This window comes from Merops nubicus, unplaced genomic scaffold (assembly GCF_000691845.1).
Source record: "Merops nubicus isolate BGI_N331 unplaced genomic scaffold, ASM69184v1 scaffold7386, whole genome shotgun sequence".
In the NCBI taxonomy this organism is placed as follows: Eukaryota; Metazoa; Chordata; class Aves; order Coraciiformes; family Meropidae; genus Merops; species Merops nubicus.
In genome coordinates, this window is record NW_008615554.1 from 36,141 (window position 1) to 56,109 (window position 19,969).

At 38.3% G+C, this 19,969-nt stretch overlaps 1 protein-coding gene across 1 annotated transcript in view; it reads left to right on the forward strand.

Moving 5' to 3' along the window:
- The window catches only part of LOC103775109 (RNA-binding protein 33-like), a gene marked incomplete at both ends in the record, with an annotated part of 46,413 nt that extends 27,221 nt beyond the window's left edge, over positions 1-19,192 (forward strand). The window contains 2 exons of the mRNA XM_008942553.1: positions 1,980-2,038; positions 19,033-19,192. Of these exons, the coding sequence (XP_008940801.1) occupies positions 1,980-2,038; positions 19,033-19,192 (219 nt within the window). The remainder of the gene's footprint in view (positions 1-1,979; positions 2,039-19,032) is intronic.
- Positions 19,193-19,969: the final 777 nt, after the last annotated feature.

Genomic DNA, 19,969 nt, shown 5'->3' on the forward strand with positions numbered 1-19,969 from the left:
CTGCCAAATTTGACATGAACTAATCAGCAGTTTATGGCAGCTCTGCAGATTAGTATGCCATCTACCTTTTAAAACCTGTTTGGTGTCTTGGGAAAAATGACATTATAATTCTAAATAATACAGGAATTGCTTCTTTGCCTCAGATATAGCATTGGAATTTACAACCAAAACCAGTTTAATGTTCTTAAAATAATGTCTGGCAACATACTGTGTACTATTTTTGTAACATACTTCTCAAACCTTTGGGATCTGACATCAGAAGAATGAATACTTATTTGAGACTTCTTTGCTGCTTCAGCAAGTGTCCAAGGATTGCAAGGGCACAGAGTTTGAACTACTATCTTTCATGAGTATTAAATTCATTTGCTTAAAATATATATATGTATCTATGCATGCTACTGCCAGAGGCAGGTTACTGAAATAGGCACAAGTGCCCTGTTGAGTTGACATTTCTCCACGTTTCCCTCCCTGTATGATTTTTCTGAGTGCCTCTCTGACCTGTAATACCTGAGCTATTTTAGTCCTAGGTCTGTCAAGAGCACCCCGTCAATCTTTTCCAGGTGGCCATGGCTGTTTGATATCAACAGATGCTCATTAGTAACCAAGATGAGACTATTTAGCTAATTTTCTCATGTAACCTGATACTAAGTTTGCCTGCAGTCCTTTGGTGCTGAAAGACTGGTGCCATTAGCTTACCCCATTGTTCCCCAAACTGGTAAACAACAAGTACTTAAAAGTGGATAAGAAGCCAGAGGTGGACATGATCTAAAAATAACCACTGATGCATTAGTTCTTGTGCCTCAGTTACCAAGTGAAAAAGGGATTTTTGAGGCATCTTAGCAAACTCCTGTGTCAGGAAATGCACAAAGATTCTCCCTTATCCTAGCTGTATTTCTGAACATCTTTCCTACTCCAAAGTGTGATACAGTAGCTGTCTACAAAGCTGATGTTTAACGCTGTGGGGAAAATGTTTTCTTGTTGCTTTCAGAAGTGCTAAAAGCAATCTGAAGGAAAATAACCTTACTGAAAGTTTTTAGTGAATGAGCTAACAGTGCTGTTTGAAATGCTTTATTTAACTCCTTCAGGCCTTTAACATTGAAACTTTTGTACTTTTACCCACTTAGACAACTTCAGAAATGAAATAAAGTGCACTGGACAATGGGAAAGTCTGCTCTTATGCCTTGGGGATTCAAATATAGATTCAGTCCCCACGGTGATCCAGCTGTAGGTGCATTGTGCTATAACACTGCCTGTTTGTGGAAGCACTGCTGTGTCTTGTCTTTTGAGGTGAAGTTGGATGGACAATTCATCCCTTTTAATCTCCCTGAAATACTAACTTTGGAGGTGTTTTTTCAGGAAGATGTTCTCTGGATTCTTCTTGGTGTCTCTGTCGTAACAGCCTTTGCTCTGAGCTCAGCGGTTCTGTGGTTACACGGGCTGTGATCACAGCTCCGTACAGCAGTGTGCTGGCAAGGCTGGACTCAGCAGTTTTTGCTTGATGTTCATAGCCACTGCCTGCCTCATTTTACCCTCCTGTGAGCAGTGACATTTACCAGATAGTCTCTCATGCCCATGCTTGTTGTGGGAGGTTGGTGGCAAGACTGGGAGATGCCTAGAAAACCTCGAGGGGTGTGAAGTTGGGAAGGGAAATAAATCATGTATCCTTCTACTTGAAGGGCACTCGAGTGTCTGTCAGCTTTGGCTAAGTAAGTATTCTAGTTTTCCTTTCTGCAACAAGGAGCAAGTTAATTCTGGAAAATGCAGAATTAAGTTATGCAGATTAACTAGGAGAATCCTAATTGCCCTGTTGCATGTTGCAGGGGAGAGAATGGTTGCTTAGCGTGAATTGTAGGAACTGTGACGCAGGAGGGTAAATGTAGCAGTTTTCAGTCGTGTCTTCGTACTGCAACTGCTTTTGGAAATAACAGCAACAACTGTTAGGTAAAACAAATGGTGTTAAAAGGTGCTTCTTGTTTCAGTGCCCTTGCTGCCAGTTCCAGCCCAGCCAAGACCTGCTGTCGGACCCCAGAGATTTCCTGTGAGTAGCAGCTGTTTCTTCTTCTCTGATATGGATAAGCATACATTTGCAAGGAAATATTAATAAAGCAAATAAAAGCTGTTCTAGTGAAATATAATTTTAAGGATTTGTAAATATTGACAATACACTCTGCAGTTGCAAATGTTTGTTAAAAGCTTAAGGTCAATGGATTTTTGAGAGTAGAATTAATTCTGTTTAACTGTAAAATTGTTGAACCAGTCTCTCCAGTGGGAGAGGCATGAATGCGTCTTGTCTTAAGGAATATGGGCTTCATTTTATTACTTGACTCTTTCTGTATAAATAGAATCCTTATTTTATTTGATATAATAAAAGGCTACTTGAAATAATCCCTAAGCTTAAAAAGCAGTAATATATATTTATGGTAAAATCAGCTATCATTTTTATCATTACTTCAGGCATTTAAATGCCTTCATGTTTTTTGTATAAAAGATGGGAATGGTATTGCATGACCTTGCTTTTATGTTTCTAACTTTTAAAACAAGGCACTTAGCTGCTTCACTAGGCTAATTTCACTTGATAATTTAATTCTGTGAATGGAGAGAGTGCATGCTTCTAGACCTTTCCTCATTTCACATTTTGTTGTCCTAAATTTTTATTTCAGGTGGTTTGCAGAGTATCAAAATAAGCAAAAGAAGAAATATATTCCTCTTTTGCCATATATCATGTTATGTATATATTGTGCCATACGTTGTTTCCCAAATATGAAAAAAACACACAAAAACTGTCCTCTGTTAATGTGTGCAGTGTTGCAGGAGGAAAATAGATGCTTGTGAACATCTGTGTAGTATCACACAGTAAATTGCTTGCACAGCGATCAGATGTATTTGAAAGAAGCAGATTTCAGAAACCTGCTGTGACTTTTGCCATGTGCATACCTGGTTGTTTCTGATACAGAATATTGTTCATACAGGACATTGAGCTGTGCGATTGTGATGTCTGTATTTTGTCTGTGGCTGAGTTTTTAAATTGCTGTGTTTTTGAAGTACAAGAAGGTTAAGCAGTAAACCCAGAGTTCCATTAAGTAAATTCATTGTGTAATTTTATTATCAACACTTAAATGGAGATATTTTTCTGTTTAAAATATTGCAGTTTTCAGAGGAAATAGTTTTTTTTCAGCAGCCTTTAGTATTATGTGGAGACCTTATTAACATTTAAAAAGTAATTCTAATTGTTTTTTATTAAAAGAAGTATCTTGAATTCATTTTCCTTTGATACTAAGTTGCTTTGCCAATAAATGTCATTGGGGATGGAAGAGAAATTGGAGGATGAGGAGTATCTGGAAAGGCATTGGAACTGATATCTTTGAAGTGTGTTTACCTCAGTGTAGATTTTTTTTTTTTTTTTAAATTGACTGTGAAATTAGATTTTAATTCTGTTCACTTTTGGTTTTGCAAGTTGAGAACAACTGCAAACCTAGCTAACCTTGTGTGCAACAGTTTTTAAAAGGGAATAAAATAGATTGAGTGTTTTTGATAGGACTCTTTCCTTTTGCCTGAAGGGAAATACTTCACTGCTTGCTGCCTCTTTATGTAAGCAATGCACTAGCAAAGGGTGGAATTCTTTTTTCATAAAGAGAAGGAGGTTAGCTTAAGTAAGAGGATCCAGTACTGTGGTTTGGTTGCCCTGAGTGGTTTGATTTTTTTTTTTTCTCCCACTACTTGAGCCAGTAACCTGCTAATATGACCCTGAGAAAGTTACTTAATCTTTCCATGACTCGCTGAGTTATAAAATGGGTATAATATGGACTTCCCTTATAAAGTACTTTATAAATTTTGCATAGGTTATCAGTCATATTAGGATTAGGAATTAAGTGTCACTGTGTACATATCTCATGTTTGTTTTATTAAATGTAGTATGTTAGCTCTTGAGCTGAAGACAAATTTACTTTCTGACTAACGTTTCATCTTGCAGAACTACCTTTTTTGCTCTGTTACATGTCAAATGCCTTTGTGCCATTATAATTCACTTGTTTATGTATAACTGTTGACTTACAGCAATATAGCAATGGTTAGACAACTTTGACAAGCCATTTGAAAATGATCAAAGTAGTATTCCAGACTATAGTTCGTTCATCCTTTTCCTTGCTGTAGAAAGAATCTCTGGATATGTAATAACTTGAAGTTGCTTTGAATTTGTTTTTACAATTGCCTAATCAAAGGACAAGAGTAAACTGATTTTTTTTCCAATTGCTTTGTTTCTAAAAAACTGTGGGGTTAGAATTAAACATTTGTAGCCTGCGTTCCTCTTCAATTTTGAGCTGGGTGGCTTCTTTTGATTGAATGTGGCAGAGGTAGAAACATAAAAGGTAATGAAATTCTTGCAAGGGAAAGACCTAAAAGTGGCTAGTGCTCTAACTGAAGGGAAAATTACCTCTGAGTTCCTCTCTTGCCTAGGAGAGAAACCTCTGAGCACAAGAGCCTGTGTGTGCCCGGAACATGGGAAGAGCTTCAATCAGAGCTAATCAATTGCAAGTCATAAATCCATTGGAAACCAAGTGTTATTAATTCAGGGCTAATGAAGTGACTTGTAACCATGTAACGGTTAATTCTGAACAACCTCCTGCAGAACGATATAATTGCAGAGTTGAACAAAGTTGTAATGAGCATGTTAGCACACTGGTGTGAGTTCTAAATTGTAAGAAATAATGTAATACTAAAGCAAGGGACTGTTGATCGGGATTGAATCTGCTTGGATTTGGGATTGATTAAATTCACTTAATCTTGAATCTAAATTTTAATATTTCAGGGTAGGGCTTATTGTTCAATTGTTTCTTACTTAAAGTGTAAATCCTGAAATATTTAGAGATTGAGTACTAGGGAGGGTATAATGAAATGGATCTGTGTTCTACTTAGTGTTGTTTTAGTATTTACAGTAATCTTGAATCAAGCAAGGAAATTGTCCCTCTTTACTCTGTAAGCAGCCAAGGTGACTTTGTGTGAATGATGTTTGAGAGCTGTATTCAACTTATTAGCATTGAATAAATGGTGAATCCGAAGCGTGTTACAGCTAAGAAAGGGGGTGAACTTGTAGTAACTGGGAGTTAAAGACCTGAGCTCAGTGAAGGCTTCTATGCTTGTTTAAATTGCATAGTACTCTTCAGGTGGCTGTAATTGATGCCATAATCCAGTCTTCCACTATAGTTCATACTAATATTTTTCCAGGTATTTGAGTTAACCTGGAACTGTGCAGGTGCATGCTTTCTTTAAGTTGCTTAAAGAGCAGACAGATTAAGCTAATGTCTTGGGCAGAGTCCTCCTGAAGGTCTTGCTCTGTCACTTGCCTTTGCTTCACAGTGGTTAAGATGGGCTTTTGAGTTGCCATCTCTGTGTCTTAGTTGGTATTTCACAAATAGCAGTGTGCTTTGGAGATGGGTCCATTTAAGGGAAGGTGAAAGAATACCTTATTCGTAGACTAGTTGCATGGGTCTTCTGAACTTTTCATGTGTTTTCTGACCAAATTATTAATTCTTGCAGATGCTCCAGTGCAGATACGGAGCCTGTGTTTTCTCTTGTTCCACGAGAGGGACCATTGTTGTTCCTGTCCTCTGGTGTTTGTTCTGTGGACTAATTTCTCTGTCAACTCCTCTGTTCTGTGAAGGTGTGATAAAACAAATGAAGTAGTTGAAGAGGTGCTTCTAAACACTGTGTGTATGCTGCTGCTAGCTGACTATTACAGAGGCCAAATCATTACTTAATATGAAACTAGGAGCTAAGTTGATGGTCTGCATCTTTTCATCCCTTATGCAAGTCCACCAGAACTTTGAAATATTTCAGTGTCTGCTTGCAGAAAAATTTATGAAGACTTTGCTTCAAACATAATTTATTTAACTTAATGAACAGTGAAGTTCTCATGTGGCACGTGTGCAGTTATTTAAGGATATATAAAAGTGGAATGAATGTTCTCATGGCCACTTTGGGATAGACTGTGGCAGAGATGTGGTGTTTTCGCTGTCAGCACTCTTCAGCCAGAAATTGTGAGGCACCCCTAGCATCCAAATTTGGGAGTGGAGCGGTGCACTTGGCGTGATGAGGAAGTTGGGGCGAACCTGTGTCACACACAGTACTCAAGGCAGAAGAGAGGACTTCCTTAGACCTGAGGCCTTTCTCCCTCTGTCTCTGCCCTGCATCCCTCTCTGAAACTGCTGCTGAGAGATCAGAGCCTGTTACTGCAGTTGTTACCTGTTACCACACCTGACACACTGGGTGTGGTGTGAGCTGTGCAGATGTCCACCCCACAGACACACTTTATTAACTTTGCAGTTGTATGCCTTTTGGCAGGAGAATTTTCAGGAAATTGGGATAAAGTGCAGTTTAGCCACTGTCCTTAACCTGACACACTGGGTGTGGTGTGAGCTGTGCAGATGTCCACCCCACAGACACACTTTATTAACTTGGGTCAACTTGAGTGTCAGAGATGAACGTAGGAATGAAGTGGCACAAGCACAACGTAGAGTTGCTCTAGTGCATGCCTGACTCATTTCTGCCAGGAAGGCTTTGATATTCCTTTAATGCACAAAGCTTTTCTCTTGTGCTAGGATACCTTTGTTAATGCACTGGATGCCTTTCAGATAACCATTGAATTCAAGCCTGAAAAAGTTGAATTGTATAACATAATTTGTTTTATTCAGTATGAAAACAAGACATTAATAGAATTAGTTGTCCTCAGGCCCTTGTGTATATTCTACAACACATGTGTTTTCAGTTCCAAGGGAGTTTTGACATTGTTTGTTGCTAGAACTTCCATTACAGTTTCTTTTCAGAATCATCTTTATCCCAAAGAATAGTTTTGGTTTGTTTTTTTTTTTTTTCCTTGAACTGCAAAAACCTTAGTAAACTTTCTTCCTATTCTCATTTAACATGATTCTACTTCATCTCCAGGACAACAGGTGTGGTCTTACATGGATGCTGTGAAAGGCAGTTGATTAGTTTTGATTCAGTTCTTTACTATTTCTGAAAACCCTAGTTTGACAAATTCTTTGCTTTCAAGTGTTGTTTGCAGTTCAGACACTGTTTTTAAACACTTTTAATCTGTGAGAGGTTTTTAAACAGGTGCCCAGTTGCTGCTCAAAAGAGAGGGTTACTGTCCTTCATTGACACCTGCTTGAAACATTTCTTTTAGACAGGCAATATGCTATACAAGTCAATTATAGAATTATATAAAGTTATTATATAATATATATAGAAGGTGCATTAGAACACAATTTACTTGTTTTTCCCCAGAGTGGTCTTTCAGCTGACTTGGATCAGTCTAGAAGTCAATTTTAGCAAACCTAAGTTGGTTTAAAGGCAGTTGCAGTGTACCTGGGTCTGGGTGTGCCTTTGTGTAAACAACTGTTGAAGTGTGTAAACAACATTTCTGCCTTCTGCAGAAGCAGAAATTTGGAGTCCTTTTGGAAACAAAACTCCTTGCAGTAGCAGTTGCTATTTTTTGTGGGAAATGTAAATAGGCACAGATTTTTTTTTTTTTCTCATTGTTTCAAATTTGATCGTGAGTTGCCACACGTGAGTAAGGGTTTTAGCAACAGTTACTAAGGTCGTGGCTCTTACTCTCCAGTAGTGGCAGTAAGGACAATTTAAACAGTCCTGCTTCTGAGTACAGTCATTCATTTTAAACTGATCTTTAGTAAGTAGTGGTATTTAGTAACTAGTACATCTTTGCAAGAGTATGTACGCAGGAAACAAACTGTTAATGGAAATAAAAAGCCACTTGTGAAAATGATTCTCCTACTTCCTCACAATTATTCTGCTTTAGCTATGGCTTTACTATAATGAGTAACAGTAAATGAATTTTTCACTCTATTACTGCGTAGCAGTGGCAGATCACAGGTAGTGTAGGAAGCATTTTGTTTTCATTTAACTGGATACATGGTATCAGGTGGTGTTGATTGACATTTCTTGGATAGTGCTTTATACAGGATTTCATGCAAATCATGTTTGAATGAGACTGCTGCATCAAATTACATTTCTTTCAGATTATAGCCCTTGCAGATGTGAGACAGAGCTTGTTCAGAAACTAGCAAAAAGGTTTTGTTTTTAACACTCTACTGTTTTCACAACTTGCCTGCAAAGCCCTATAATTATAGCTCTTAAGATAGTGAAGGAATGATGGGCACTTTCTCTTATCAGATCTATAAGTAGTAGCAAGCAGATGCAGCATGAGATCCTTCCAGCTGTCAAATATTGTCAGGCTGGCATAGAGGGAATGCGGTTTAAAATGCAGGTGACATAATACCCAACATCCTCCATTTGCTAGTGGGCTTCTGATTAATCACGATTACCATACATTATCATACCATCAAATTTAATCATATCAATGAATTCCCATCTGCAGGAGGAGCAGCAGCAGCTAAACATGATGGTAACAGCTATTAAATAAGAGAGAAATAGATGGTTTCTAAATGCAGTAACCCTTTAACTTGTCATGCTAGCTCCAGCGTGCACATGCTCTGTAGATATTAAAGTCAAACAGAAGTCTGGTGCATTTGTGTTCTGTAGTTATTATTTACCTTTCTGGTCAGGGATTGCTATTTAGCACTGCCAAGGAAGCCAGAGTTGTAGAATTATTTTTTTTTCTCTTGTGTTAATGATGCTAGATTTTCTGTTTTTTCACTGCCCAAGCAGGGCCACCTAGAGCGGATTGCCCAGGACAGCGTCCAGATGGCTTTTGAATATCTCCAAGGATGGAGGCTCCACAAACTCTGGGTGACCTGTGCCAGTGCTTCGTCACCCTCATAGTAAAAAACTGTTTCTTTATATACACTTATAGACAGATAGATAAGACATGTACATTGGTTTTGCTATATTTGTATGAATGAAACCTCAAGTCTTTTAAGCCTTATAAACAAGGCAAGGCAGAAAAAGTATTAAGTGTATATAGCTATGTAGCCATTAGTTAGAGTTACTTTGCAGAAGTCAAGACTCGTATATTTTAATTTGGTTTCTTTATAATTGACTTCTTTCTAGAATGCAGCAACAGTAATGGAGTGCTTAAACACTGAATGGAGAACTAAAATATATTTATTATAATGTTATAGAGTCCTAGACGGTACTATAGTTCTCCTAAGCTATTTTCACTGAGCTGAGAACATGTCCTTTTTAAAGATAATTTCATGCATGTGTCACCACGATACAAAAAATTATAAAAATCTATAAAACTGTTATTTATTCACCTTCTGCACCTTCAGTTGTTGATAGCTCTTTAGAATGTGAAAGGAATAAGTACTTCATTAATTATAAAACAGGAAGTCATACTACTGTTTACAATAAAATGAGGTAATTTAGAGGGATGTTATGGGTTGACTGTAGGATACCCCAAAAAGGGAAATAATGTTCAGGTCTTCATACACAACATGAGATTAGTACCTGCAAGTCACAGAGGGAGCTCTGGGCATGTAAAGTTCTTGTGTCAGTGTGTTTGCACGGTCAGAGATGTGTAAAACATCTCAAAAATGAGATTTCTGTACAGAATTAAATATTAGGAATAGGGTAATTTAACTATTGAATAGTCAGGTCTGAAACGTCATTTTCTAATACAGATGAAAGTCCAGGTTAGCAAGCAATATTTGTCTTCTATAAAACTGACTTCTTACTGACTTTTTTGTAGCAGTCAGAGTATTTTTTTTTTTGTTAAGGCAGAAGCATCAACCCCAAGTCACATGTATTTATCTTTGAGGTTCTTGAGTTGCTTTTAAATTAACTAACTGCACCTTCAAGTTTGGAGTATAATGTGGAAGCCCTAAATTTTATATGCATGATCCAGTTTAGTTCTGGCCTCAGAGTTGTTTCTAATCATCAGAGACTTGCACGTCACCAAGATACCCTAGGCAAATAAACACTATAAGAATGTTTCTGTGGAATAGTCACTGGTAAGTCCAAGGATAAGGTATGAATTTTGTTAGATGTTTTATCTCGTTATTTCTGAAAGCAGAGGAGGTCTGAAACTTTTGGGTGTCTAATTTTGACACATCCCTAAAACTGTTAGCTTTCAGCACAGAAAGTATGCAGAATGATTTTATTGTCTTTAAATCAATGGTTATGAAATTCTCTTCTGTCTGGGGAGAGTAGATCATTCTACATGGCATTAATGTCCCTTGTCATCTTTCTCAAATTTCCATTTGTATTGTACTTTAAAAGTTATCCAGGGCTGTCCAGGTTTGAGCTAGAACACAACCCATTCTTGTTCAGTCACTTTTCAGCTCAGACTTTCCTACCTGGCTGCATTTTCTGAAGTTAACAGCAGATTTTTGGTCAATGTCTGCTCCCAGCAGTGACAGTGCTCGATGGTCACAGTTACTGCCAAGGACTGGGGTGTGCAGAAAGGCTCTTGCTGGTACTTGCTCCTGTGCAGACCAAGGTCACTGCTAAATCCTCTATGCCACGTTTCAGCTGCTGTAAGTGAAAGGGTTGTAAGTAAATGAAAAGGCTGCACCTGTAGGGAGGAGTGAACAGGACAGGTGACACAAACTTCGCCAACCAAGTATTTCATTCCTTGTATGTCATACTCAGTATAAAGCTCAGAGATCACAAGAGTCAGGCTCTCTTCTGTGGCTGGCATCTGAGGAGGACTGTGGCCATTTTTCTGCCTTTGATCCCAATCCACACATTCCCAAATCTGGCTCCCATCTGCTGCTGAGTCCAGTCTGGGACTTCCCCAGTGCCTGCCCTGCAGCGTCAGTGGTGATGTGATCATCATGAGAGGAGCTCAATATTGGTTTTATATATATTTGTATATATTTTTTTTTATTAGATTTTCTTTTTAGTGTTACAGAAAAACCCCAAAGACAGACAAAACCCACTAAACTAAAAACACAGTGGTTTTAGTGTGGGTGTTTTTTTTTTTTCTTTTCAACCTGTGTCTCTCCCTATTCTTGTTCTCTTCCCTTTCTGGGAAGGAAGAGGAGTTAATAGAGAACATCTGTCACTTGTTCAGTGCCCAGCCCCTTAACCTTTAACAAGGGCACCAAACAAAAATGATCACCCATTCTTCTACACCACAGCCCTGAAGAGGATTTCAAACTGAAGTGAAACTGAATCTTTGAGGTGAATTCAAGTAAAACACCTGTGTGAGGAATCACTTAGGCTGGTGCTCTCATCTGGGAAATGTGGGTGTACTCCTCCTTCAGGCAGTGTTTGGACTGGTTTATCCATGATAGCTGATTTCTCTTTTGGAACCTTAAACAGTGAAAGCAGGTGTTGGTGATTTCTTTTACAGATGACTTGGGCTTGTGCCTATATCTTCCAACACAGTTTCTTACCTCTTGTAGTTGTGTAGTAACAAGGAGAAGCTTGTACACATTGTGTTACATTTTAGTACTAAAAAATTACTTTTGACTCAGTTGAGGAAAATATTAACCCATCCTCTTTCAGATTTAGTCTGCCTATAATACCAAGATCTGTGCAGTCCATATATTTGAAATAGCACTTATCTCCTTTTTCCTCTGAGAAAACACATTCGAGAAGCTTTGAAAAGACTCATGTGTTTGTAGCATACAATCATCTTGAGTTTTATGATCACTCTGAACTCTAATTTTTGTCCTTGATTCAAATGTATTTAAGGCATGAATTCTTATATAATGTCTTTTTGTAATACTAAATCCACTGGGAAAATCATGATGCTTGATAGGTTTTAGTTCACCTTGATGGGATTGCATATTTGTCATAGATATCCCAGAGATACTCCTGAGTAATTTAGACTGTATTTAGGGAAATATCAAAATAAGTTTTATTACAAAATTTCAGTGAATCATTCCCTTTCTGTACGCTGAGCACAGTAAATGAGAATACTATGGAACTCAAATGTGAAGTGCCATGGTTTGCAGGATATATACATTTCTACTTGAACAGTTTTGAACCATATCCAAGATATATGAAACAAGGCTTCCTACACAAGGGGATGAAAAGTCAGTTCCTTGCACCAGAAGGTAGGCATTTTAGGAAGGCTTTTCAAGAAGTCTAGTAGCTGCTGAAATAAGAGGATTAACATCTTGTGACAGATGGCTATAGTTTTAATTGTCATAGGTTACAGTGGTCATTATTCTTTGCATTTAAACCGTATAAGAAGAATTAGCTGAGTGGCCCTGCTTAACCGTCAATGGGGTTCTCCTAGCTCTTTGCATTTTAAGTGAGATTAATAAATGAAAACATGTTGTAGAGGCAGGGTATATTTTATTGAAAGATTCATGAAGTTTCAATGACATTGTTAAGGTATTTAATTAGTCTCATGGAAAAAAAAAGTAGAGTGACCCTTTTAGAGAAGCTGATAAGTCATATAATAGCTGTTAGATCCTCTTTATTCCTTGCTTTATAAGATTAACTTTGTGCTAAGCAATTTATGCTAAGTTTTCCCTTTTATTGGTAACCAAAGTTATCTGTGCTTCATGAATAGATTATTGGAGATAACATCATGTAATTAACAAGAGATGCCGAAAAGTAAAAGTACAATTTGTGTAAGAATTGTATGAGAGAGAATGTTAATTTCTTAACTAGGAAGGATATTTAAAGGGATAAAAGGCAGGCAAAATAGTGCGGTTCTTTGAAAGGATTAAAGTAACCTTATCTCATGTTCTTTCAGAAGGTAGGATTGCCTGAGTGTGTGAAAGTCATGTTCAATGAGCTATTCACAACTCTAATGAAATGTAGACACAAGTTTGCATTGCTTTTTTATTTTTTTTTCCAGAAGTGATTGATAAGGTGCAAGTTGTGCCTTAGCTATGTTGAATAATGGAAGTTAGTGAAAAGGGAGATTGTGCATCCTGCAGACATATGGAACTGCAGAAAAATATAAATCTAAAGCGCTGTTAATTAGAGCGTATGGAGAGGAAGAGTGGGTAGATTTTTTTATTTTTTGTCAGAGTAAACTTGACAAAATGGAGATACAAGACAAAATACCTGTCATAGCACTTCGGTAATTATCTTCTCCTTTTAAGTATTTCTGAAATGCCTGTGATTGTGATCTCCTCAGAAATCCACACAGAAACCCATTTCCTATGCAATTTCTGTCTAAACCTCAGTTCTTGTATCCAAAAAGAATTATACCTAGGAGTTTTCAAAGTAGTTTATCATTGTGTAGTTTTTTAAACTATTAAACACCCCCCTTACAAACAGGAAAAAGTACAGACAAATTTTCTTTCCTTGTTACTTCAAGAAAAAAATCTTTATCTGCATTACCTTGCTTTCAGTGTTCAGGCAGCAACATGCTTTGGTTTTCGCATAAGAAAGGGGAGAATGGCCAGACCTGTGTCCCCTTGAAGCTCACCAGGCGTTACTGAGGAGACCATTCAAGAGCTCTCTGGCTTTCCAAAATGGCAGTTTCTCTCCCGGATCTTTGAAATGCCCGGTAGTGGCTCAGGAGGAGCTGCGGTGCTGGAGTGGGTTTGTGAAGGGGTGTGCATGGGTTAAGAACCTCTAGGCCAGACTGTGATGTGGTGGGTGTGTCCACTTCCGGCCTCGTGCTGTTCCCTGATCTCTGTGCTACTTTTAACTAGATTTAAAGCTAGTTGCACAACCTCCATTTTAGGAGTATTTCTTTGCAATTTGGTGCACTTCTACTAAGTAATCTGATAATGATATTAAATAGTCAATATTAACGATACTAAATCGGTAATAGTGACACTTAGGGGACAAGACTCCAGAATGTGACCATGTGCACACTGCCGTGCAGTGGCTTCCCCATGCAGACATTTGGTGCTTCAGTCTTTGGGACCACTGTCTGTATCGGCATGATCCAGCCTTGTGGGTGCAGCACATAAATCTGTTGTCCTCTTCGTCAGTGTCAGAGGTCACCCCAGGGTTGGACTGAAAGGTAGAACCTTTCAGCCTTGGCTTGTCATACAGATTTGTAGTTCTCTCTTTTGTTGGTTTGAAACCTGTGAACTTGAAAATAGGGATTTTGAAGACTGAGAGATTATTAAGTAGGGAAGTTTCCTAAAAGGTGTAATAATGATGAAGTACTAGTTCAAGTTGTTTTTTGGATATGTGTACTGAATATTTGGTTGTAATTTGAAACTGTCTGGGTAGGAAAACCATGAAAAATGAGAGTAACTACTGTGCATATAAAGATTTATTATGCATCTATGTTACAGTATGCTTATTTTATCAAAACCAGACCATTATGAAAACTGGCTTTTGCACCTGCTCTTCATTAATTTTTGAAGTTAAATAGCTCTGCGTAGCCTTTTCTACAAAATACCAGAGGGCACTTGGGGGTTATTAGTAGCAAATACTTGCTGAATGTAGAGTTTAACACTAATGGTAAAATAATCCACCCCTAGGCTTATGGTTTAACTACTATTAAGCAAAGCAAAAAAAAAAAGAAACACCACCCTCAAAAACTTGGAACTAATGTAGTTAGTTATAACTGTTATATTACTTTGTACTCATTTTAGGACAGTTAGAATTTAGCATAAGTAAAAGTAGAAATTGAAAAAAAAGTAACAAAAATTCAGTGATATTTCAGAATAATAGACAAGAACCTCAGAAAAATATCCACCACAGAGATATTAAAAGCAAAGCTGGTTTAGGAAAAAAAGTAGAGGTCAGTCTTTCATGGATTTTAGAAGGAAGAGAATCAGACTAATTCCTTTTTTGTAGAAACAAATATTGGTAATTCGTTTTTCTGCAAATAACAAATGTCTTTGCAATTAATTTTGCGTGATTGGCCTTTGGTTATCAGCCAAGAAATGTGATCAGTCATATTTTAGTAGTTCTTCAAAATGTCATATACATAGTTATAATCTGTTCAGTGATTAAATGAGCAGGTATTTCTTAGCAATACTCGGTCGTTTGTGTAGCATGTAACTTTACTGTGGTGTGATTTATATCAGCTGTACTTCTGTAGTTTAACCATTTTTGAAACTTTTAGATTTCAAAAGCCCAACCCTGTGTTCCACTGTGGAGTCAGTACTCTGGCAGGGAAGGTTCATTGTTTCAGCGCTAATGAAACTTGTCATGAGGGACAACTCATGTTCACTGCAGGATATTAAAAGGATTTTCATGTTACTTCAAATGCAAAATGGAGGGGATTTGTTTTTTAGGACTGAAAAATGTTATTGTTAAAAACTGCTCAGAGTTTGACTGGAATCTTACTTGAAAAATAAGTGGACAGACCCCCAGAATTCGTAACTCTTGACTGATGGGGAAAAAGAGAGAGAGAGGCCAGTGGGAAGAGTTCCAAACTTCAAGTATGTCCTTCTTGCTCTGAGTTTGTTGGACTGCTTTGGAATTATTTTGACCTGACTTGTGTTGTGGGATATAATTGTATGACATATAGCACTAATAAGACTAGAGAAAAAAACCCACTATTTTCTGAATGTATCTTGGTGAGAATTTGTTGGGATTTGTGGGTACCAGTTTTTGGATAACAGTTGGATAACTGTCAGTATATCTTAAAATCAGTGAAAGTATTTAGAGGACAGTAAATATTTGCTTCTTAAATTGAGAGATGGGCCTCTTTGGTACTGAAGGGAGCTTGAAATCTGCATTGTTTATAATTTTAACTGTAAAATATCTTGCTAGTTATTGGTTTCTGGATTTTTTTTGTAAAGAAGTGGTGTGACCTTCCTTAGTTCTCGCATAACTTTATATTACTCAGTTCTAAAACTTAAACCTTTATGAAATAAGCTTTATTTAAAGTTTCCTTGTGATGGGAAATGGAAAGCTGCTGTCAGTGTGTGTAGTGCTACCAGACTTCTGTGGTTTGAACGAAGATGATATGCTGGTTGCCTGCCTCGGTTTGAATTGTTTTGGCTGAAATTTTCTAGATAATTTCATTCCAGGATTGTGATGGTGGAAATATATTGTTATGCCCAAATGCACTATTTGGAAATGTTTTATTTTGCTGAATTTTGCAAGGAAGAAACTACGAGTTGGGCTGCACTGAGGATGTTTCAGTACGTAAGAGCCATGTGAAATTCAACAGGACTTCCCATGCCTTTGCCATTCACGGTTCCTTTGGGATGAGGTAGATCTGGGCATAGTAACGAGCACATGAAAGCTGGTATAAAGAAGAGTTTAAGAATACAAGCAGAGGATCTTTTTTCCTCTATTCTCTCATTTACTTCTTCCCTGGCAGGAAGAAGGGAAATTGCCTGAACTAAGTGTACAGGCAAGAAAGGCTGGGTCTGGGTGGGGGAAATGGGAGCTCCTGGTCAGGTGCCACAAGACAAGACCAGCAGCTTGGAGTCAGGGGAGCTGGGAAGGTGGATCCATGCTGGGATTGGGAATCAGCAGGGAGAGTGAAAGATGTGATGGGGATGGGAGAAGTATCTGAAGGGCAAGCAGGTCCAGAGGAACAGTAAGGCTGATTGGACAAGGAATTAATACTGGCAAAGATACTTGAGACTTGGTTACAAATTTGGTCACAGGGCCAGAGATGCCCACTAATTTTGTGACCTAAACCTGTATTTGTAGCCTAGTGCTAAAACTGAAGTTTAGGAGTGAGCAGAGAGACTGGTAAGGATCTGTTACTTCGACCAGGGCAGAATACGTTGAGTTTGGAAGCAGCAGGTAGAGGAGACAGAGAGCACTGCAGTGCCATTTGGTGCTTGGAAGCGAGCCCAGCCAGCTCATTACTGCTGCCAGCTCTTCAGCTCGGGTGGCAAATATATGATACTTAGGCTTACTTAATGAAGCCCAGGTTTCATTAAGTTTTGACATAATCTCTTTTTTTTGCTGGCTCTTTTAGAAATAACTAAGATCTATGTAGGTATGTGCTGTGTCTAGAGAAAAATACAGGGAGAAAAATTTCAGAGCTTCCAAGTCAAGCTCTCTGAAAACAGGGAAAATCAGGTTATCTGTCAAAACTGCTTTCTGTCCACAATCTGCTCATGTGACTGCATGCTGTAAATGAGATGCAAGATAAAAAACATCCTGTGTGAAACTGGCCTGATGAACGCATTTCTCCCCTGGCTCTGCTGCAATGACCTTCTGCATTAAGCAGTGATAAACTAATAACTAAATGCCCCGTGTCAGTTGTTTGCTGGGTGCCTCCCGCGAGGCTGCGCGGCTCGAAGCGCTGCCTGCTCCCTGGCATGGGGTTCAGAGCAGCGCCTTGAGAAACGAGCGTTTATCACCAAGGCTTCCAAGGTGAGGGAAGGCATTTAACCTTAGTTTGAAAGTACCTCTGGCAGCTCCTACGTGTGCTAATGCTGGAGGTGTGTTTTGGGAGTGAAGGGTCAGGATCCTCAGGGTTCTTGTACAGTTGCTCTTTTGGCAGCCAGCCAGCACTGCCCTGCTCAACGCAAGGGAAGGGCAATGCAGCTGAAGAGCCTTGTTCAGCTAAACCTGAACAGATTTTGACGGAACAAATAAATGTCACCTCCTCCATACCAAACATCTCCCTCTTCCTCCCACTGCTGGTTTTTTTTGCCAACAGCCTGTGCAATTGAAAGGCGTTAGTCTTTTCCGAGGTGGCAAGAATATTCTGTGTTGGTAACTGTTCACTTGCAGAAGTGTAACAGCTCCTCCTACAAACAGTATGTATGCTATGAGAACTGTCATGCTTGAGTGTAATATAATGTCTCTCCACTAAATGAAATACCCACAGGAGACTGGCTGACTAGGAGCACTGGCAACAGGATATAGACCCTTTAATCTCTAGGAATGATAAAGTATTTACAGTTGATGGCTGTATAATGACATAAGTAGTCAACGTCTCGCTTCCAAAGAAGAGGTATTAATATCTAACATATTTGTGTTTAGATGTTTTTGAGAAGGCCATAGATTTTTTGGTGCCTCCCATCTACTCGTTTGGGCCTTGCTGGTACTAGTTGTATTGTGCTGCTAGAAGGACATGCAGCAGTTTGGTCCTGTGCTACCTTGGTAGCAAGTAGACTTCAGCTTCCAGGGCAAATACCCATTTCTGCTGTGTGCAAAACTCTTTTCCTAAAACGCTAGTATTTTTGCAGTACAAATTGGATAGAGTGAAACTGCACGTACTGTTGGTGAGGGCAGCTCAGCAGATAAATGACAAAGCCACTGCAGCTTTGTTGTTTGATCCTTGCTGATGACCATATTTCAGTCTTGCAGGGATTGTTTGGTCTGAAATGTTTTGAAAAGTTTGTCTTCAACAATAGCAAAGTTTAAGCTTTAAAGTGAGCATCAATAGACAGAACAGATGCCAACACTGACTTCAGAATCTGTGTGAAGAGGAAAGTAAGGATGTTCATAGATTATTTTCATTACTTGATTCGCACACAATAAGGAAATGCTTGTGAAACATAATGATTTAAGTGAAGTAAAGCTGCTTCTGTTTATCAAAGGTTGCTAACATATTTTGTTAACTTCTCATATAAAATTAAAAAATGATAGTGTGAATTACTCAATTAAGTGTGTCGTCTGGGGAGAAGACAGGACTCTGCTTTTGGATTGACGTACTGCTTTTTGCAATATGTAAAGGCTCACTTTACATAAAAAAACCCCACTTACTGGAGGAAAGCTAATTTTGTACTCTTTATTATAATGCTTCAGATGCTAACTTGGGAATAGACAGACATGTTACTCTTCCATTACTACTTCTTGAAAGATGATTTCTTTAATTTTCTGGATGCCATAAATTGTCATTGCCACTGTTTAAGTAAAGCTGCTTTACTTCTGTAGCTTACATTGTACTAAATTGATGGTGAAGAATAGCATGGTTTAAGAAGATAAATGTCAGGAATGTCTTCTGAAGTAGACATTCAGATTTTTATGGATTAATAGGAAAGAAGGTCAATAACTGCATGGATTTCAATAAGCTTGAGAAGAAATAGCATTCCTGTGGTGCTAGCGATTATTAAAACATTGTGAATTCATTTCAAGATACTGTACTTGGGTTTAATATCTCTTCCACTGTGAAAGAGTGACTCAGTAAGGATGGCCAATTTGCACAGATGATAGGTGATAACTCATTAAGGAATTATATTTCTAAGAGAAAAAAAGTTCTAGCAGGCAGTAGATAAATTCCCGGATAGTAATCTTAATTCTGCCTTAATTCAATAGGGCCCTCCGGATTTCCAGCAGCATACGCCTGGACCAGTTCCTACCAACTTCTCCCAAGCCCCAAGGCTGCCAATCCAGGACCAGTGGAGAGGGCCACCGCCGCCGCCACCACCACTCCCTCCTCCACCTCCTCAGGAAAGGGATCCTTTCTTCCTAGCAGGTAAGCGTTTTCATTGGCCTCGACATGGGAAATGCACTTTTTGTGAAGTGGCTGCACAGTGTGTGTATCGTACAAGCTGTAGTGTTCTGTATGTAGCCAGACTAGTACATGCCAAAAATTGTCGTGGTCTGGTATCGTTATTTTTTTTTGATATAATTGTGTCTCCATATGTCTCCATCTGTAAATACCATCGACCTGAATATTTATACAGATACAAAATCAATATCTAAGTGATCATTGCAATAAAGTTGTTGTAATTTGTTACATTTTAGATAATTAATACTCTCCATATACTTCAGTTTTTACTAGCAACTCTTTAAACCACCTGGACTATGTGTGTTGTACTGTGAGAAATCTGTTGAGGTTGGCTAAAATGATACTGCATAGCAAACAAAACAGTATGAGCTTGTGTATGTATATAGATATATGTATATATTTAATATGTGTATACAAAATGTATATGTTATAGACTTTTCACCCACAAAACATACGTAAAAATTTGCCAAATATCTGGTCCGCAAATGGTATCAATGTGTTATGAGTCCTTGTGTGGTTTAAGCTATAATCCCTGGAATCCTTCATTGATTTCATTAAAGCAGAATTTCTAAAAGATATTGCTAATCCGGCAAAGCGCTGGTTGTGCTGGTCTCCAGTCATCAATTCCTTTATACACAAGCGGCAGAAGCAAGAGAAATGTAACCTTGAGGGGAGCTTTTACGCTTAAAAACACCTCACAGAATTTTGCTTTCCTACACGCTTCAGGTTGCTTTTCCAACC